This window comes from Tetrao urogallus, assembly GCF_951394365.1.
Source record: "Tetrao urogallus genome assembly, chromosome: 2".
Taxonomy (NCBI): domain Eukaryota; kingdom Metazoa; phylum Chordata; class Aves; order Galliformes; family Phasianidae; genus Tetrao; species Tetrao urogallus.
Genome location: NC_136814.1, coordinates 57804881 through 57827556, shown reverse-complemented (window position 1 = coordinate 57827556; position 22676 = coordinate 57804881). Strand labels below are relative to the sequence as shown.

The window sequence follows — 22676 nt, the reverse complement described above, 5'->3', positions numbered from 1 at the left end:
AAGGGAAAAAAACAAGTCTGAAGCAAGAAATTATTCAGCTGAGAAAAATAACACAGGTTCATTTGTAGTACTAAAATACTGAAAGCTTAGTACAGGTGATGAATTTGGAAATTAGGTAAAAGGTAAAGAGGGAAACAAGGCAGAATGCGGCTGCCAGAAGTTTGGATTCTGCATAAATTGAGAGAGGAGGTATTTCACACTGCACACAGAGCTACCTACTACCAAGTACAGTGGAGAAGAGATAGCACACCAACTCACTATCAGGAAGCAAAGAGATGGGGGTATTTTTCATTTTAATTGGCTTGGGACAGAAAACTTGAAAGTGAAACCAAAACACTATCCTTAATGTTGCCTTTAATTACTGCTACCTGCCACTGGAATAAAAATAAGAGAATATGAAACACTATTCCCACTGCTACATGGGAACTTTCATGAAGTGGCAGCCACTTGATGTGTTTTCCTAACGCAAAGAAAATCAAAGCTTGAGTATGTTATCTAGCAATCACTGAAAGCATATTAAAGCCCACAAATAATCACATACAGATTTACTAATAAAATCCGCAGAACACAACCTTATTTTAAGTAGGACGAGAAAAAATTCTCTGTGGAGAATGCCAGGAGAATATCAATCCTTTCCCGAAAAAAAATATTACTCAAGAATATTTTTCTCAACAGAGACTCATTAAGCACCTTTTCCACATGATTTGAAAATACTGTGCCAAAAAATAGATCTACAAAACTTTTTTTCCTGAATACATAGTATCTGGGGACAGGAAATCAGTTTTAGCTTTGCAAAAGATTTTTATTCTTATTCTCTAAGCAGTCAGCTTCAATTTTAACTAGACTGGAGCAGAGGTAAAACAGTTTCAACAGCTTTAAATTGTACACTTTATCTTAAATATCATCACTGTGAAACTACAAGAGGAAACACCTGCAAAAAAAACCCTCAACATTAAATAACATTGTTAAAAATTATATATCAACTTGAATCAAAATATTTATACGAAGTCTAAGCATTTAGAAAAGCAATTAAGAACTCCTGTAAGGTTCCTTTGTACACTATGAAAATTTACTACATTTAAAATTACTGTAATTGAAATAATAAAAGCAAAGCAGTGAAACGAAACTGTGTTTTAACTTAAACACAAACTGTGTTATTTCCTTTAATAAATTATTATGATTTTAAACTACAAGAGATATCAGTGAAAAACTGGAAGTCTACCTTTAACATCTGGTAAATTTTCTTGGGTAACATTTCAGATATTCATCTAACTCTTATAGGAATTGTTTGGAAAAAAAAAACAACGATTTCAGCTTCAAGATTTTACACAGTTCCATGTGCAGGTATGCAATTTCCCTATATGAGTTTCATATATATTAAGTATTTCTCCCTTCTTCCTCTAGAAGAATCTAGAAAATCTAACAAAAAAAATGTTCAAGTTATTAAATTTTTCAATTTATACGCTTTGACCCTTTTTTTCTTCTCATGAAAAACTTTATTTTTTTTTTGTTCTGATTTTTAAAGGATTAACAGTAACCCCAAATTCAGATTTTAGACAAACACATCTTGAACACACTGACTACTCTTAAAGCAGATCTTAATCTCATTTTGATACTATTTTTCGAAAGCAAATATCATCAACTTTTATTGCAAAACATAAAGTGTGCCCCAGAAATATTCCTGCATGCACTTGTAGGTATCAGCATTCCAGAGGCAATTTCACTAGGCAGTAAATAACGCCTCTGGAAGGATTTGCTGCCCATTATTAACATCTCAGCATTGAGATGTGGGAGCCAAAGTTACAGCTTCCCATTGTTTTTTGCCTGCCTTCACCTTCAGTTTTTAGTACTCCAACCACTAACAATCCCTGCTAATAACCCTCTCCTCTTGCAATTTTTTAAAGTATTCAGATGCTAAGCTATATCTCAGGCCAACTTCTCAGCACTGCCCAATGCAGCCAGAAACCACCAACAAAGCACCATAGAGATAATGATGATGATGGAGCGAGCATCTTTCCTATGTGGAAAGGCTGAGGTTCTACAAATACCTGAAGGGGAGGGAAGGAGGAGGGTGCAGAGGACAGAGCCAAATTCCTTTCAGCAATGCCCAGACAAAAGACCATGGGCTCAAATTCAAACGCAAACAGTTCCACTGGACCATCAGTAAGCACTTCTGTAGTGTTCTGGTAACAAGCACTGGCACAGTTGCTCAGAAGCTGTAAGGTCTCCTTCCTGGGAGGAAGCCTCTTCAAAGCCTCCTGAGCATGGTTCTCAGTGTTTTGCTCATGCTGGAGTTGGGCCACATGAAACCCATAGGTCCCTGCCAATCCATCCAGTGATTGAGTGGCCCTTGGCACTCAATGGTTTTACTTTCTCCAGGACGTGCTGTTGTCACAGGTGAGAGGAATCCACAACTATGTGGTCTGCTATGGAACTTGGGGTTAACCTGACAAAGCTGGGCAAGTTGTGCACTGCTTGCACTCACAGAGCCTTTCCTGCAATTTATCACCCCAAAGATTTCCAAGAGAAAGACCTTGCACAGGTTGGAATCTGTTACATGTTAGGAAAATTCCATTCCCAAGCATGAACATTGGACACCTGCATAACGCAGACTTGTCCCTGAACAGCTCCAGCACAAGCTAGAGCTACCAACCATTGCTGAGAAAATAATCTCCCACACCTTAACTGCTTTTGTTGCAGTGCAAATCAATAAGGAGGTCTGAGTTCCAGCTTGCTCTCTGTAGACCTGCTTTATCAAATCTGGTCACAGCACTGAAGGTAGAGCAGAGCTGACCTGGCTACACAGAGGCCAGGCTGTCTCATCCCAATCCCACCCCAGCTACACTGCCCTGTCCTGCTCCCCACAGCATTTGGGGAATCATCACACTTCTCAGCAGACATAGCAAACCCACTAACCTCACACATCAACAATTTTTTTTCCTACTTGGTTGAGCTGGGTTTTGTTTTGGCAGTTTACAATTTATTATTATTTTATTACTATTCGTTATTTTGTTTTCCTGTCATGCAAAGAATCTGCTGAAGGAGGAAGCCAAAGAGTAACGAGGGGAAGAGCAGCAAATATATTGGGTCAACACACTGCCTCTGAGGCTCATCCAAATGAAGCAGCTCTAGTTTTGCCTGTACAGGCAGCCATGAACCACAGCAAGGCTACAGCCTTACACGTGCGCTGTGCCAGCCAGCTGGTATCACTGGAAAAGAGGAAAAATGGAAGAAACAAAAGAAACAAACAAACAAAAAAAAAAAAAAAAAAAAAAAAAAAAACCACCACCACAAAAGCTACTTCTCAGCTAGATCTATTCTTCACTGTTTGCTTCGAAACTCCACAAGCTCCTTCCCTGCCCAAAATGCAGAGAGAAGCACAAAGAACAAACCAGAAAAAGGCAGATGATAGAAGAAATTGCCTATATGGGAAATGCCACCAAAAAGTATTTGCAAACCAGCACAATAAAAAAACAAACAAAGAAAACACATTTGTGTTGTATGCTTTGCCTCCATCCCAGCGCAACCCAAACTATTTTCCACAAACTTATCAGGAAAGGTCATTGTGAAAGTACAAGGATTTGAAATGCATTAGCCAAACAGTGCCTGGTAAATAAAACAACCAGCGTGCTTGTATTTCAAGTGCTCTTAGCACAAAAACAGCTTTGCAGTCTTGGCCATGCACAGTTCTTATAGAACCAGTTTTAACCCCACAGTTGGCTTACAGTAGCTAAATCAGATGGATTTTAAAATGAAAAAGCCATTTTTTCCCCATTTTAATTAACAGTCTAATTAAACTGGAGAAAAGGATGACTTCACTTTTGAGCAACACTGTAACCTTGCATGTAGTTATTAAAAGTATCTGCAACTGGATTACACTGATGGTTCTAAGATGCTCAGAAAAAGACATGAACATTATTGCCTGTACTGATTCTGGCACTCCATTTTGAGAGCAAGCAAAAAATATATACGCCAAAACGAAAATGCTCACTCGCTTTAGGAATAGAAACACGAAGACTCTATCTGCCTTTCAGTAGAATTCCCCATCCTGTATCTGACCACAGTCAACCAGATCCTGAAACAAGCACACTTTTCACAATGTTGCTTTATCACACATGAGACTCTTGAAAAGTACACACACACACACATACACACAAACACACACAAGCAGCGTTCATGCACTCTGGAAAAGGAAATATCTACTGTTACATAGTCTTGAAAAAGGAAAAAACTAATTTCGGGGGGCAGTTCTTCAGTCAAATATGTAAAAGCTAACTGATGGGTCCACAAAACTGCAGCCAAAGAAAATGTACGTGTGTAGTTTAACTGCTTTGTTGTGACAAAATACCCACTTAGCACATTTTTCAATTTCAATGCAATATTTATCTAACATCTGTAAACAAGTAATATATTTAGATGCATGCCACGTTCTATTTCACTTAAATTTCTGAATCAAGAGAGAGATAAAACTGAAACCAGTTGCACAGCTTTGTGAAAGATACTGATGATGCTACACGTTATCCTTTGGACAATTTAGTAATAAATCAACACTTGGGCAATGTAATTCAAAACAAATTCAACACTACCAAGGATATCTGATGATGTAGCTCTTTATGGAACACTAGACAGCTGGCATTAAGTTCTCTTTCACTGTTCACTGAACGTGTGGTTCCATAACTGAATATAAGGTTATTTTTACCCTCATAAAAATGAAAGCAGAAAAAAAAACAGGCATATGGATAGCCATGTTCATGTATACATTCACCTCCATGGCACAGATACCATCATCAGATTTGGAGTTTGCAGCTTTTGACTAAAATAGAGACATTTCAAACAAACTTCATTCTGTGATTTCTGTGTTAAGATGGACAGAAAACAATTGGTCTTCTCTCAAAGTCTGTTATTGAGAAAATATTCTTTGGTAGCATAGAAATTTGACTACAATGCTTTGTAAGTTGCTTGGTATTTTTAATTTGTAACAACAACAACCACCACCACACTGACAGCATATCACAAGTTTTGGCATATTACAAAATTGTTTACCTATTCCATCCACACAGCAGAAATTCTTATTCAGCATGGTAGGTTTTTTTATTTTATTTTTTTCAGAAATCTGTTGTTGTTTTGGTTTGTTATTCTGCAAAAGTACAAGCATAGCATAAAGGGCACCATATATTTGTTCTGCCAATAGAGAAAATCAAATATCATACTGGAAATGTGTGATTATAAGGCAAGGAAGGGACCTATGTCAGTGTAGCGAGAAGGGGGGGAGGGGAGCAACACCAACACTGATCTCTCTGAGACCCCTTCCAAGGGCAGTAATTGGGAAAACATGGAATGGAATGGTGGCACAGCAAGAAACAGTGTCAAGATTCCTTTGTCTGAAACTGTGGGGGAAGGAGAAAAGGGAAGCCAATACCACCATATTTCTGCCCACCCTGCCAGCAAATCAACCTGTGGCACAGCCAGAAAGAAGTGCACTTCTCATTGATGCGAATGTAATGCAACTCAAAAACAAATGAAGAGGCATACTTGTGAACACTGCAATTGTTTCTTAGCTCATTTTGCGAAGGTTTTACTATAATCATCTAAGCACAATGAAGACAACATGTGAGAGAAGTAGGGTTTTGTGTGAGAGTACTTGAGCATGTGTACCTATTAAAATCACAAGAAGAAAAAAAAAAAGAGCAAAGGAAAGATTACCTGCTTCCTTTCCTGCCTTAAAGGCCACAAAGTTAGAGACCTTCTTTATTTTCAAATGAAATAAATTTAAGTTCATCAGTAAATTCTGAAGATAAACTGATCCTAACAAATCTGCTAATAACCAAACCTACCAAAGCTACAGGATGTGTGCATAACACATGCTTAAAGGGCAGCCTCACATATTGCCACACACATGCTGGACATAAAGCATTTTGCTGCTGTAGCTTATCAGCTGGAAGATACAATACACTCATCTCTTCTGTTGTTGGCAAAGCAAACTAGAAATGTTCCAGCAGGCAGTTTGTACACCTGCTAGTGAATGTGGTGCAATCTGTTTCTTCTGACTCCTGCAAAAGCCAATAGAACGTCACCAGAAACCAATACAACTGCTGCATTACAAAACTTTTCAGTTCTGTCTTATAGTTCAAAAACACCATTAGAATGCCACCATAAAATCCTTAACATTTGATTTCTCTTCCAATGCTTCAAAATTACACTGGGAAGGCTGGCATTAAAGGATTTTTTTTTTAAAGGCTTATCTCAAAAATCATTCAGATTGAACAAATATACTTTCCTTCCTTGTAAATGATTTTGCTCTTTAAAGAGCAGAAAAATTCTACTGCCTCCAAGGTGACAACCTTATATCTCGTATTTGAAGAGCTAAAAACCTGCAGCATTGAAATTTTAGTCCCTAAACATACCATTGTGTATATAGCACAATAAAAAAATAGTATTTTGCACCATTCAACAAAAGAGAATAGACAAAAAACTTTGTCTTTTCACAGATAACACCTATAGAAGAACGCACAGCCCAAGAGATAAATTCATTGCTTGGCACAGCAAGCTAAGCCTACGTTTTGCTCTGTTATCCAAGCAAAAGCTCAATCAGTCAACACAAAAATCCGATGTTAGAAAACTTCTGTAGCTAACTTACATGGATACAGAACAGCCACATAACATCATCCCCAGTAAAGGCAAGAACAGCTAACCTTCAGCAGGGCAGGGAAATGACACAGCCAAAACTCCGCAGCAGGGTGCCCACTCCACCCATGCTCTCCTGAGAGCAAATCAATGCTTCCCCGAACTGCCTTGAAGATGCCAACCAACGCTGTTGCAGCCCCACATGGAGGCAGAACCATGGGCTGGGTTTCCACTCTGCCATTTGGTTGAGATGCAGGCAGGGCTGGGGGCTATTCAGGCACAGGTACCTGCAAAAACAGCAGCTGTCTACCCAAAACATTTTCAGCTACAGAACCGTATCCCGGGGGAAAAAAAGTACATGAAGTACATGAAAAGGTCTAGTAGACCATATGCAAAAGACATCAGCAGACCTTGAAGACACAGTTTAAAACTAGAAGAGGGAAGATTTTGATTAGGTTAGAAGGTAATTCATTACTGAGAGGGTGGTGAGGCAGTGGCACAGGCTATCCAGAGAAGCTGTGGATGCCTCATCCCTGGAGGTGCTCAAGGCCAGGTTGGATGGGCCTCGGGCAGCCTGAGCTGGTGGGGGGCAGCCCTGCCCATGGTGCCAGGTTGGTGTTGGGTGGGCTTTGAGGTCCCTTCCAACCCAATGTTGTAATTCTATAATTCTATGACATTATGACACACAATGTCATGCAGAAAACTAGATAGGCTTACAGGACTGCACAGGGCTTCTTCTCAGCAGCCACAGTGCTTTGTAGAAGTAATCCATTCCAACCAGTTTTGTACCAATTCTTTAAACCTTCTGGGAGATGTACATAAAGACATTTAGAAAATAGTGAAGGAGCTGCATGACTGACAGAGAGAGATCTTTCAAAGAGTGAAATAATGCCAGCAAAGGCTGCAGAGCAGTAGCTCCTGGCTTGGAGCCCAGAGCGCTCTCCACCTGACAGCACCATTGTCTGACATCCCACAGGGCACTGACTAGTCTGCAAGCTTCCCATCACTACCCCATAGCCAGAAAATTGTTCTCTGGTGTTTCAGAATAGCCAGAACAGGGCTACTATTTACCTCACTGGCAGGAAGAGGCAAGGACAATGGGGAAAGAAGTGGCAAGGAGCGATCTTTAAATTCTTTGCAGTACCTTTTGGACAAAGTGGAAAAATCATAGAATCACAAAATTGTAGGGGTTTGAAGAGACATCCAGAGGTCACTAAGTCCAACAGGCCCTGCAAAGCAGGCCAATACAGCAAGCTGCATAGGTAGGTGTACAGACAGGTCTTGAATATCTCCAGAGAAGGAGAATCCACAACCTCCCCAGGCAGCCTGTTCCAGTGCTCCATCACCCTCATCGTGAAGTTCAGATTCAACAGTACTGTTTAACACAGAACTTGAATAATTGACTGGAGTGTGATTCCAGTTCAAAGAAACTGAGACACTTTACTCTCCCATATTGGAATTATGAATATTTTTTCCTTCTCAAGAACCACCTCAGTTAGTTTGTCAATGTCACCTCAAAGTCTAAACTAAAGAACAGAACTATGTACCAGGTGGAGAGAATTTGAAAGATATGAGGCATTTACTTTCCTATGAGAAGGTCATACCACCAGTCAACAAAGGATTTCTATCAGACACTTCTGTGGATGAAGAAAACCTTTGGACTTCGCTCCAAGCCTCAGGCTTGTTCGCCACTTAGCATTAAAAAAAAAAAAAGAAAACATTAACAAATATATTAAAAAAAAAAAAGAACAAAAAACCCTGTAACAAATCGTGCACACCATGCTACAAACTCAAAACAACTTTCCTCTAGAGCATTTCATCATGCCCTAAATAATAGAAGTCAAAAAAAGGACGAAAAAATAAGTGGCTGCATAATTCTCAGCACTTTTTTTCAACACTAGCTTTATTAGGGAAAAAAATAATAATGTAATGAAGTGTACAATGTCCAGCAAAAATACCTAGCAACACTACATCTTTCTAGTGCAGCAACGAGTTCAGACTTTTAAATCAAAGTCCCTGACTGTTAAAGGCAAAGCTGTTTAGAAAGTGGGTTGGTTCCAGCTTTTGAATATCAGAGATTTTAGTGAAGTTCTCATACTGATTCAACACTGCCCTATTATCCTTTTCCTTTCCTTTTCACTTACTTATAGCCTGAAAACCCCTTGCACTGTGCAATTAATTACTCTGAATCTTTTCAGAATCTGCATAATGAATTTCAGAGTATTACCAGTTCCTGCTTTCTTCTAACTATCTACTTCAAGTGTCTATCATTGATTTTTGCCACAATCTCATTCAATTCACTTTGCCTGAAAATAAAAACATCTTTTATGAGCAGAGTGAGAGTGTACCATTGCTGGCTGCCTGGTACTGTGATATTCACAATTTTTTTTAGACTCTTCTCTTAGGATCTTGCAAAAACTGCGAAAAGGATGACAAAACTTCAGCTGCTTATGTAAGGGGTACTTATGCCTTCCAAGTATAGACAAAAACCCTAAAAAAGAAAAATCTTGACAAAAAGAACCATCCAGAGCTTTATTTATACACCACTGTTTAAGTCAATTTTGTAACTCTGACAAGTTGAATCAGGCACTCCAAGGTAGCTGATTAGCAATAGTGTTTTAAACTTCACTGGCTGACAGACCTTGCTATATGACAGGAGGGGAACGCCACCAGCTTTTCATAATCTCGGTAATCAAGGATAATAAAAAATTTGCATGCCACCTTGCTGATGAGTAGAATGTTTCCAAAAAAAGCAATGAGGTTAGTCACAAACATTTCATGAGAAATTCAGCACTGGCTGAAAAATATATATTTATCGCAAAGGAAGTCTTCATGAATTTATAGACAGCTAGTTTTCTACCCGAGACTTAAATGCAATTAAAGGAAATTTATAGCATGAACTCATACAGCACATTAACCTCCAAATTCTTTCATTGCTTGTGGAAATGCCAAGCATCTGCTAAATTTTCATCACCTTACTCTGAAGATAGCTTCTATCTTGCAGAGAATGATAAAAAAAAAAAGTCAAAATACATCAACTTCCTAGAAATAGGGTTATTCATTGGAAAAAAAATTCTGCATCTTATATGTACATACAGTTCACTGTAATAATACATTGCTAAAAGTACATTTCCACACTAGTTTAGATCATACTTAGTAAAGTATGTAATACTTAGTATACTTAGCATACTTAGTAAAGCTAAATACAGAGCATGGTAGAACAAAAAGCTGCTCACAGAATGTAACATAAGAAAGCAAAGCAGTGGAAAAGTAAACTTCAAAAAATTTAAACAAAAAATAAAAAGGGAAGGAGCAAACTTAAAGAATTATGTTATTTTGTTAAGAGCTAGATTATTGCAGAATTTGCTTTTTAGATGTAGAAAAACACTGGAGACAAAATTCTGTGACTTTATTCAGTAGAAGACTAAGGGTAGGGCAACTTCAGGTACTGTTCAGGCTCCCCAGTCCTGTAGCTTGTTAAAATCAAGGGGGCCTTTCCTTCTCCTTGCTGCTGAAAAGGCAGCTTCTGCAATGTGCCCTCCGCTTGCAATGGAGAAGTACACTGCAGTCACCAGCTTAGATTAGGCTGACAAATTTTATTTGATAAACAATAATATCAGCTATTTTCATTTATAAAATTTGATACTAATTTATTTTTTCTTGTTTTAACATGCCCCCAGAAATTATGTCCCAAATTGTCTAAAAAAATTAAACCCATCAAGTTAGAAATTATATAAGTTTTCAAATGACAATTTAGAAGTATTTCAGTTTTGTAGGTCTTGAGTTCTATTCCTAAAAGAAAAAAATAGGGACACATACATATTATATATCTTAAACATTCACTTTCTTTCCCACCACCATCTTCCTATTGCTCAGCCAGTGCTATGCTCAACAAGTAATCTCCAGATTGAAGAAAAATACTACATTCACAGCTAGCCATTTATGGCAGAACGCACACAACTGAAAATACACCACAGAAGGGTTGAAGCCAGCACTGTCATTTGTAAGAAAAGTGAATCCGTGAAATCTCCAGTAATCATGGTGGGACTGAAGACCTAGAGGCCGACATCTTAGTCATGATGGGACTTGTTGAGGCAACATTCATTTTGTACACTATAATTTCCCAGCTTGATGACTGGAATGAGATTGACTGAATTGGAGAATTCCTTTGAGAGCTATAAGTGCATTGTGATTTACACAACTGAATTATTCAAGTCTTGCCAGTAACCACTTTGCTGGAACTTAATTTTTCTTTGTTCTCACCAAATTGATAAATATCTCACAAGAAATGGGATAGAGATATGATGGATATGCTTACACCCTTTTCATGTTTATCCTAGCAATTAAAAATATATATTTGTATTGACAAGCCTTTGAGAAGCAGAAAGAATGTTCATTACCAAAATGCATTTTCCAGAGTAACTTTTCAACAAACTGTATTCGAAAAAAAAAAAAAAAAAAAGTCTTTTGTTTAATTGCTGAATGTTCTCTTTGCTGATGGTAGATAGCAGTTTACAAAGTGTTTCTGACACAAAAGCAACATTATTCATGTTTAATTATATTTCCAAAGGGGCTCAATTTTTCATCATTAGAGATAATGATGAAGTGGTAAAAGTGTTTTCATCAAAGAAAAAAAATCAGAAAGATGGAAATAGACAAAAAATATTTCACTGTGTATTAATAAACTAGAAATGAAATAGCTAACGGACAGTCATTCTAAATTCTGAGGAGCCACTAAGTTTTCCCAAAGGCATTTCACAAAGTGGAAAATGATGAACCTACACAAGGGAAGCATTTCAGTGACTTTCATGGGGTCATAGAATGGCTTAGGTTAGAAGGGACCCCAAGAATAATCAGGCTCCAATGCTCCCGCAAACCTCCATACTTAACACTAGATGTGAGGGCAATCTGGTTGCAACTTTCACCACCTACCAAACACAACCTGTTGCAGGTTTTAAGAAAAAAAAACCATTAAAGAAAAATTAACTGGCTTTTTTCTATAATTATAGATTTAGTCTACTTTTTCTAGCACATTTTATTAAAAAATCTTTAAATCTCTGCTAAAAAAAAAAATCTAGTCATTCCCTCAAACTGAAGTTGTAATTCATGTTTTGCTTCTGAGAATTCTTAAGAGATTGGAAAAACTTTTCATAGTATGCACGGAACAATATTAGGTAAATTTATGAAGTATCTTTCTTCTCACATTGATACCTTGGCTTTCTCTTCTTCTGGTAGCTCAGAAAGGGCCAGCTTACTGTCTTAAGAGGAGCCCCTCTCTTACATCACCGAAGCTCAGATATTTCCCTTACGGCTTCCATACCTGTATTTTTATCTAAATTTACCTAAATCAGTCCAGTCATATTCTTTTAACCAAAGAATATAAAATTTACATTCAATCTGCCTAGGAATATAGAAACAAACTAAATGCACACCCATTTAGACAGAACTTGCCTCATCTCCTTAAGTTTACATCTGACATCTACAACAGCTCCAGCTCCACCTGACACAGACTTCCAACTGTCTACAGTCTGCTGTCTGAACCACTTTTTCTTTCTTTTCATTATGGTTCACTGAGGAGACTGAAAAGGCCCTTAAGTCTAGTAATTCTAGAAGTAGAAAGGATTTCTCTTCTTGCCAGTCCTGATTTTGCAGCCGTTAATCGTACTCCCCTGAACTGCACCTTTTTCCAAAGGAAAGAAACTTAGCTTTCTAAGCATTTCTCTCCTGCATGTCTACAACACTGCTCCGCTGGCATTGAGCTCTTGCACATGCTGGGATTTCCATAAAGCTTACACTGTTTCACAACCCAACACTCAAGACTTGCAGCTGGTTTTAACATGATCCTTGTAACTATTTAACAGCGTGTTTCTTAAAAAGCTCAAATACTATTCCTATATTTAATTCTTATGTAGTTAACAAAATCACACTATTTGTAAGTTTTACTAACTCAACATATCTTTGGTACTATTTTAAGTCACTTTCTGTACTCCAATTGAAATGAAATCCTTTGAAAATACCAATCCTCGGATATCAGTCTGTTCTTTTCAATAACTGCTTCTTCGAATTTTCCTGATTCTGCTTATCACTTCAAGGTTAACAACTGTACAGAATCTAAATTTATCTTAGAAGTAGGAAGTGGGAGTTAAGGGGGTTGGATTTCTTCTCAACCTGACCTGTAACTTGGTTCTACGCAGTTCGCAAAGGCTTTACATACTATTGCGCTTTCTACTAGCATTTCAGTTGTTTCTAGTAGCAGTATCAACTAAAGCAAATAACATCTACTCCCCACCTTCCTAATCTTTTCCCCACATGTACACTAACAATCTCACATCTCTGCATGTATTTAGAGAATAAACTGATTTCATATTCAAAATGACAGGAAGTATTCTTATTTCATAAGAAACCTTATCTAACATATGACTTGAATATGTGTGCCATTAGTTAATTATCAACCAATCTGCCACTGTCCCATTATTATCCTATCATTGTTTCAAGACCTTTTAAGATCTTGAAGCAATCTTCAGGGAAAATAACATTTAAAGATCCTCGAGCTACTGAAACATTTATAAACCATTACATCATCAAAACTAAAGAACACATCCATTGTCCAAATTAGGATTTACTGAAAATGATTAGCCTCTCTAGAGTTCTCCTTTTAAGTGCTTCTGTATCATTACTATTCCTTAACAGATAAAAGAACATCTACATTTCAGTATTTTTAGTTTGCTACTTACATTTCTAAGTGTAATCATCACCCTTATCAAACAGGTACCTCAGCTAGTCTATTTTTAACCCATAGAGCACCATTACTGCATAATGAAGATTTAAAGATTCAAAAAGAAACCACATAATTAGCAAGACAGATTTGTGGTTCCAAGTCAAGTTTCCTTATCAGTTTCTGATCCCAGGTTACTGAAAAACAGAAATTGGTAATACAAGACAAACCAAGAAGTCAATGGTTCACACTGCAAAATGGACCTCAGCAGTGATTGAGCAAGGACATGATGCAGTAGTAGCAACAGGAACTTACTTAGAGGAAGATAAATAAGACAGAGAGCATGAGAGAGCAGTGTTCAAATACACAAAACAAAACACAACTCCCTCCTTTATATAAAACAACAAAATCAAGAAGGTTTACACAGGTGATAATGATGTTATCACAGGGATAATGACAGCCCTCAATAGTTGTGCAGTCCTTACTTAGGAAAAGGAACAGAAGCATCAGACAAAACAACACATCAAGACAGGACTAAACATCTTAAATAAACTAACGAGCTACAGTAGTAATGTATAACAATTTCCCAAACAACTATAAAATTTAAACAACAAAAGTCCTCAAATACCTTTCCTTTGAAGTAAGCTTTAAACAGGTCAAAGGTGGAATATTTCCAAAAAGAGTAACCAAAAAATTCCAGAATTAACAAGCACTAAATCAAATTATGTCTTCAGTCCCAAAGGATTTCCTAACCAAAACCTTTTCCAAGACAGTTCATTTCCACGATAAACAAACAGAATCAAAAGATGCAGATGCCTTGCTAGCAGGAGAGAGAAGACAAAGCGCATCATTACAGGACTGCAGAAATTTCCTGACCGTGTGTCACGGTTTGGTCTGCTTTCCACAACGAAGGAGTGCCCCACTTTGGGCTGCACATTCCAAACAGAAAATGGAAAAATGAAGTCATCTAGGAGTTGTAGTTTGTTCTTTTTTTCTGAGACCAGGAAACCAGAACTCAGGAAATATATTGACAATCCATCAAACTGCAGCATTAACTCTTAGCTCCCAATGCACTACACAATATTTTGATGAGGAATACCAATGAAATCCCATGAAACCATGGCACTGCAAAACATAGTAGAAGAATTGTAAGTCCCATGCTGGGAGAAACCCACAGGAATGGCCCTAATATGTAATCACCATCAGAATTTCACGTAATATAAACTGTAGTCACTAAAAGCTTAAGTCAATGCAAAGACTAACAGAAGTATGCAAATGGACTCTGTTGGTTCTTAGATCCAACCACAAATTAGGCCAAGGCTGAAAGCCTACTCTGGGAAGGTGTGACCATGAGTTTGTCCTGCTCATGTACTGAGCTACATACTTCAACTGCTTTCTGCTGTTAGAGATAGGCTACAAAGCTAAACAACAATTTAATTTGATCCAGTAAAGCTACTGTACTATCCTTTATCAAGAAAAAAAAAAAAAAAATCACTTAACAGCTTAGGTACAACACTGTATGAGTACTATCACACAGCTAGCCTGTTAGCATCCAGCCCACCATGTGAGACCTCCTCATTACACAATTTGCGCTGCTCAGCTGTATGCTATTATCTTTAACCTCTCCCCTGATTTCAAAGTGCATGTGATCGTGATGCAGCTGACCTGGTGACCAACATACAAGCACCCCAAGATCTGTAGCAGTGACCTTGCTGGGCAAAGCAGGGATTTTCCAGTCTCCTTTCTAGCAAAGGGCCTCTTCTGTTTCATTTTAAAAAACACTGTGCATTTCCCTTCAATGCAAGCAAAACTCATGGTTCAACAGGTAGATCAAAGTGATAAAATAGATAAAATCATGGGCTAGAGCTCTACAACAAAGAAGCCCTATGAGACATGAAAAAAGACTTCCATGCTGATGAATAATTCAACTCAAAGCTAAACACTAAACAAAAAACAAAAACCCACACATATCCATGAAGAGCAATATGACTATGGCCTCAAAGGACTACTTAAACTCAAAAATATCAGCCCATTTGTGTGAATGAGAAGGCATGCATCAGTGTGAACATTTCCCCTCCTGTTCATAAAATAAGTGAAATAATTGTGCTTTGCAACTCACTGCATTAACAATTTTCCAGTTCTCCCCCAGATTTATTTTTAATTTAAAAATCACCAGGTCATACATGATTTCAATATTTTGCTGGATGACTGAGCAAGGAAAGAATGAATTTTAGCAGAGTCTAACATGAGATAATGTGAAAGCTGTAACGTAAGTGAAAAATGGCCATGCTGCTAAGATAAAGCTCCAACCACCAATCTCATTGTCAAGCCTGGCCATCTGTCAACAGAAACCTGATTTACTGCATATAGTGCTGCTATACTTGATTACTAGTGTACTGATATAAAAGGCTCCTCATTTTTTTTAAGCACACCAAAAGCTACTTTCTAGCAACGTAAAAGGGTTAATAAAACAGCTCCTCAGAAGCCAGGCTTTATGAAACCAGGTTTCAGATCTTGAAATCAAATTCCACATCATTTCAATGTCATGGATAAATCAAATTGTTTTATGAATAAAACTAAGAAAACCAAGGAAACAAAAGGAAAAAAAGCTAATAAATAAACATCAGTTTCACCTTCTAAGTAAGGTTACCAGCAATCGCACTGATGTTTGTTTCTCATGGAGATTATTTTGATGATAGACATGCAATAGCAATGCATTTTAAGCAAGGCCTTTTAAGAAACATTCCCACAGTACCTCTCGTCAAGAAGACCATCAATACAGAGGCCATTTTTCTCCATTTGATATCTAGTCCAGATACCTAACCTGTTTGCAAGAGCACTGGTGACCCAGAGCATCCTCAGACAATGGCCTGTAAGCACTTCACACCTCGCAGTGTAAGAGTTCACAATGTAACAGCACAGAGGAGCATGCCTAATACCTCTCCTTCCCCTTCCCTGTGCCAGGACAAAAATGCCTCTGTACAAGATTCATACCTCCCATCAAATACCTACTGAGTGAAACAGCTGCAGGTACTTGCTGAGGTTATTCAAACAAATCAAATAACAGCATCTAGTAATAACAAGGCAATTTTTTTCTTAAAACAAGAAACCTATGCTGCAGGTGGTTTTGTCCCAAGCAAGAGGAAAAAAACATGTCCTGAGCAGCTGCTCATTAGGTGAGCACCATTCTGCCTGAACAGCAAATGAAACAAATGTCACATGGAAAAAACACATTTACAGTCATGTAATTAGACACAGTAACACAGGCATATCCAAAAGAGGAAGGAAGACAGGTACAAATTACAGTTGCACAGGCAATTTATTTCTGGGAGTTTATCATTTTTGATGCCTCTGAACTTGGACCTCATTTCATTTAATGAGGCTTGTATCCTGTTAATTTTTTTCTCATTATACAGAAACAGATAACATTGACTAATCAATTCCTATTAAAAAAAAAAATTATATAACCAAATATTTATTTATTTGAAATCAAACAGAAAATTAAGGGCACTGAGAAAATAAAAGAACAGATCAAAATTAATGCAAAGCACATAGGATCTAGCTGTAAATATTATATAGAGGTGAGAATTTGTTTCAAGCCTACCTGATACTCATTGGGCCAGAAGGTGCTGACAGCCAGCTCTGCTCGAAGCCAGTCCTTGCCAGTGGAGCCAGTGACATTCCAGATGGGATTAGCCAGTGGCCCTTTGTTCACCCTAACCAGGATGTTCAGAGTTCCTGGGTTTGCTCCACTCTTGCTATACAGAAGGTAACTGAAATCAATACAGTGAGTATCATTTTCTTTCATTGTTGGAAGCTGAAGACGAGTCTTTTCTCCAGGGTCATGGTCCGATGAAATCACTATCATATATGACCCTAAAGAATGTGGGAATGGGAAAGGGGAAAAAAGAAGAAAAAAAAAAGTAGTAAGTAAAGATAAATGACAAGAAGCTAATTATTCACAGTAAAAACAAAATAAAAAATAAAAAAATAATGAAATGCATGCATTTTCATATCACAAAAACTCAAAATTGACACATGAAATCTGGCTAGCTATAAAATGCTAGAAATTCCACTAAAGTAGCATCTACAGAAGATATAACATATCTCTAAAGACCTCTGTTGATGCTTCCAACTAGAAACATTTCTCTCCCCTGCTTTAGGATCAGATAATTGGAAGTAGGACCACAGGACTCAAAAATAACGAGAAGAACAAAGGATCATCATTATTTTGAAATCATTGGGGCCAAAATTCTCTCAACTTGCTCAATTGATTTCCTGAAAATGAAAAATATGGAAAAATAGGGCTCACATTCCTTAGTGCTGCTTTACCAAATCTTCCTCCACCCAGAAAGAGGCTTGAATTTTAGATATTCTGGCAACAGAACTAGATCACTTAGGACAGCAAGCCACATTTGTTGCTCATTTGCCAAATGGGTTTGAAATGAACACGAAGTCTTCTATTGCTGGAAGGGAGCCCATCCTATAAATTTCTTTTACAAGTACACAGAAGACAGAACAAGTTGAGCCTGTCTAGCTACAGAGGCAGAAAGCAGAAAACAGATGTTTAACAAGGTGATGCAGGACATAAATAGTGAAATAATTTGTCCACGTGTTCTGCAAAATGAACAGTAAAGACATGGCTACCAGTCTGTTTTACTGTATCCCAGCCTTACAGCATCCTTATTCCTTCAAGAGCTATGACTCTATGTCAGTGCACTACCTAGCAAATTAATCCAACACAACAAGGCTTCTGATACACTGCATGTTTCAACTGTGCAAAACTTTGCAGCAAGGTGGAAAACTCCAGCTCAGTATAGAACCTGAATCCCTACCACAGTCTTACTTAATGGTTGCAGAACATTTATATTGACAGATTTTGCTTCTGCTTTACTTAAGAGAACCATTATAAATAACCATTCTAAATGGTTAAACCCAAAATGATAAAACCCAAACTTACAGTCTCAAAATTAGACTAAATTTTTTAAAAAAATTACAATTATGAGCAGTTGTCCAAAGTGATTAGTACTGAGTATGTACATGAATATTATTGATTGAAAACCTTCTCTTAAGCATACATTTCTGTAAACAATTATAATTATACACATGAAGTTTTGTCTTTTGATTTTTATCCAACCAGGAAATACTGTGTTTGAAGATGTTCTAAACAAATGTATCAACCATTCTGAAAACTGTTGGCATGCAGTTGATCAGAAGATGATGAAAACTTATGCATGCTGATTAACATCAATGTGAGATAGTAACTTACTGGCCTATGAATCAATTTTTTGCTAAACAGTTCATAACAAAAGAGGCAGCAATTCAGTAGAAATAAGCTCTTATTACAGCATGGTTCAGGAATTTTTTAAATATTCTATTCCTCTTCAAAATAATAAACAACATAATAAGCATCTAGTTAGTATTTAGAATTACACGTAGAACCTTTGGTTGGATTTATTTTTAAAAGAGAATTGGCAGTCTATTAGTTAACTGCTATCTTGTTATCATTAATAGTCATTTTTACAGGCACAAAGAATTGCACTATGTAGGTTTGCTATTAGAGAACTCTGATGATTATGATTTAGAATCAATCAAAAATTTTACATAAGCTCTTCCAAGGACTGTTTCTACACTATGATCACCAGTGGGCAGTTATTATGCCTCCTGACTCTAGAACAAACTTATTTAGAGAAAGCCTGTTTGTAACCTCTGTCTTAATGCATACTGTCTTATAAGCACCAGATTACTCGTGAATGACACAAGACAGGATATTATTTTGCAAATTTGGGAGCAAATACTATGCATTTGGCAGGGGAAGGTTATGTCAGCAATTGTGGGATGTTCTTCCTACATGAGTTAGAAAAGCAAAATGGGTAAGAAAAAAAATTACAAAAACCACTTTCCACGATATTAAGCACAGATTCTCTTCATTGCCTCTTAGCCTTTGCTACATCCATCTTGCAAATGTATTGAAGTAGACAAAAAACAAATTATTTTTCTCCTAAAAAATATTTTCTTTATTACTACAGCTAAAAGAAGAGAGCAGATATGCTCTCCAACTTTTTTTTCCTTAAGGGAATCTGAGGAAGGGAATGAAGGAACAGAATATAAGAAATGAAGTTTGCAACATTTTTGAAATATTTTTTTCAATTTGTCTCAAGATAAAGATAGAACTACTAGGTTGAAATGAAGATCAAAATCAAATAAATTAGAAATATTTCAAGACCTTTTTTCTATACTAATCTACAATAGTCTTTAGAAGCACCAACATACATTTTTCAGCATATACACACGTTTTATAGTACTCTACTTATTCAACCTCATTTTTTTTATCATTTAAAAATAATTAGAAGTAATTTTGCGTATATCCATCTATATGTTTTAGTCCCATAGCATTTCATGAAATGCTCCAGACAGCATTCATAAACCATTTGTCACAAAGCCAAAGCATCTGTTCAGCATCTTGCAAACTACTTCCCTTTCCTCCCCCTTTTCAGCTTCTTACTAGGCTATCTCCATGAACGTACACAGCTTTACTCTTTCCTCTGTCATCTACTTAGTCCAAGAAAATTAGAAGCTAATGCCAAGGTCAACTAAAACTCAAATTTTTGTTTCTGAAAAACTCAGAAAATATTTTCTTGCACCTTTGATAAGGCAGGCATTCTTTATTTAAAAAAAAAAAAAAAAACAAAACACTATGTTTTAAAAGAAGATTGAAAAATTTTCTTTTTTATGCATACTTGCAATACCTTAAGACAAAATGTTATTAAAAGTTAAGTGTGGTAGTAATATATAAGTAAAAAAAATACTGCTCTGCAATGAATTATAAAATACATAAGGCTATTTAAATGTGACTAGAAACTGAAGAAAGAACTTTGTTACAAACAAAAGATTTAGAACCGTAAATCCAGCAAAAACTGAGATAGCACAGTATTAATAAAGTTTGAAAACCTCAAAAATATGGACTAAAGAAACACAAAGCAATGCCCATTGGAAGAATGATCACAATGTAAATGTATCCCTATAATCAATCACAGAATCGACACCAGTCTCCTGTCACTTACCAAAATAAATGGTGTGCTTGAAAAACATTACTAGAAATGAAGTGAAAGAGTTAAATAGCATCAGTACAACAGTATTTCCCTTCGTATTTTAAATAACACCTATCCAATAAAGCATAAGATTTCTGATAAATACCATGTAGTGGCAAGTATTAAAAATAAATAAAACACCTTCAACGCCAAGGGAGAGACTTCATAAGGCTACATACTGACAGGATGAGTGGAAATGGCTTTAAAGTGGGGGAAGGTAGATCTAGATTAGATGTTAGGAAGAAACCTTTACTACGAGGGTGGGGAAATGCTGGAATAGGTTGCCCTAAGAGGTTGTGGATGCTCCCACTCTGCAGGCATTCAATGCCAGGCCGGTGGGGCTCTGAGCAACCTGGTCCAATGGGAGATGTCCCTGTCTATTGCAGGGGGTTGAAATTAGATGATCTTAAAGGTCCCTTCCAACCTAAATCACTCTATGATTCTATGACAACATCCACTCACGTATGCATTCAGATAGCAGAGTACAGAAACCCTAGACGGGGAGCAAAATATCTAACCTAGTCTCGTGCACAGTAAATGTGGTGCTCAGCTGACCATGCAAATGGACAGATAATACACACTGATATACAAACAATTAAATGTAGCTCCATATAAAACGTTATAAGTAATATGTATAACTCCATATAAAGCAATAATAATAATAAGAGAAACAAGTCCAAAATACTGTATTATTATCAAGTCAAAAACTTTTAATTAAACAGGTGCATTAATAAAGGGATGACAAAACAGCCAAGAGACCACTTAGCTAACCAACATCTTGTATCATTGTTAGTGGGAATATTGGCAGGGTACAAAAGCAAGTGGTAGGAAGTAAACCTCAGCAAGTCACTTCAAGTAACAGGGAACAATTACCCATATATTTAATGCTAAAAGAGGGAATCAGAACAGGAGATCACAAGTCCTACAGTAATATATTACTGGACTTGGCAGAAGTGCAAAGTATAAGCAAGAGAAATTTTAAGAAACCCTAAGATTAACTAAACCCTCAATTAACATTTTCAGTCAAGAGTATAGAGTAATTATTAGATTCAAATACTCATAGAGATGTCCCATGCTGGAGCAGAGAAACAGGGCACAGATCCAGTGATGTGGACAGACTACAACCTCTATTCCCCACCTTCTAGTTTTTGCCTCGTCATCCAATTCATTTTTAAGTGGTAATAAATTAAATTTTTCCTCAAGTCAAGTCTGTTTCGCTCACGGGAGTAATTTCTAAGTGAGGTCCCTGTCTTTACCTCAAGTCATAAGATTTTATCATTTCCTTATCCTTTGCGTATTCTGATAAGAAAGGGCACAGAAAGCATCCAGATAGGCAGTTAGATACAGCACACAATAGCTATTTTATTAAATCCCAGTGAAGCCTCTGTGATTTTTACCAATCATTAAACCGGTCTAAGAGATCACACGCAGGTAGAAGTAAAACACTATATAAACCTATTTTCATTGTACATAACAAAGAAAAGGAAAAAAAAAAAAAAGTACCCTACTAGAAACAGAGCACAGGTTTTTACAGGAAAGAAGTCATTGCAATTGAGTTGCACACCTAACAACCAAAACAAAAAAAATATTTATTTATTTATTTTTTAAATAAGATGGAAGAGCAAGCTTTTCTTGGTACAAGACAGAAAAAGATAACATCATCTTTGGTAATTCTGTAAGAAATCAGAGGTGAAAAGTATCCAAAATCATTATTTACTTCTGGACAAAGAGGCACTATTCTTAACTGCTCCATTCACTGACCATTTTTCATCACGTCTACGTGAAAAGACTTTAGTAACTCTGGCAGGAGGACTGTTACAAAAGGCATCATAACTCATAAGCAACATTCTTCTTGAGCTTGACATTTATGTTGCTTCACCTTCCTTTCACTAATTCCCAAAAGTCAATGAAAGTTTGCAATCTTTAAAATGCATAAACAACATTCTCTTTCTCCCACCACACCATGTGCTATTTTTCCTTCTTATACATCATTTATATTTCTCCCAAACTTCGCTCTTCAATTTTGCTTTTCCTATGAAGTCCCTCTAATTTATTTGCCAGTTAATAACTCCTAATATTATCCACGATATAACAAAAAGGCCAATACAATTCCCACCTATGCTGAACAGAAACATCAACAGAGCATGAAACAGCTGAATAACACTGCTCCCCGAAGTTGCTGTGACCTAATATCAAGAATTCATCTTTAAGATCTACATTCCAGGAGGTTTTTGATGTTTACACAC

General features: G+C 36.9%; 1 protein-coding gene across 1 annotated transcript in view; it reads right to left on the bottom strand.

The window, feature by feature from the left end:
• Positions 1-22676, bottom strand: part of PTPRK (protein tyrosine phosphatase receptor type K) — a gene marked incomplete at both ends in the record, with an annotated part of 369996 nt that overhangs the window by 218569 nt on the left and 128751 nt on the right. Inside the window, one exon of the mRNA XM_079550348.1 lies at positions 16944-17215. Within this exon, the coding sequence (XP_079406474.1) occupies positions 16944-17215 (272 nt within the window). The remainder of the gene's footprint in view (positions 1-16943; positions 17216-22676) is intronic.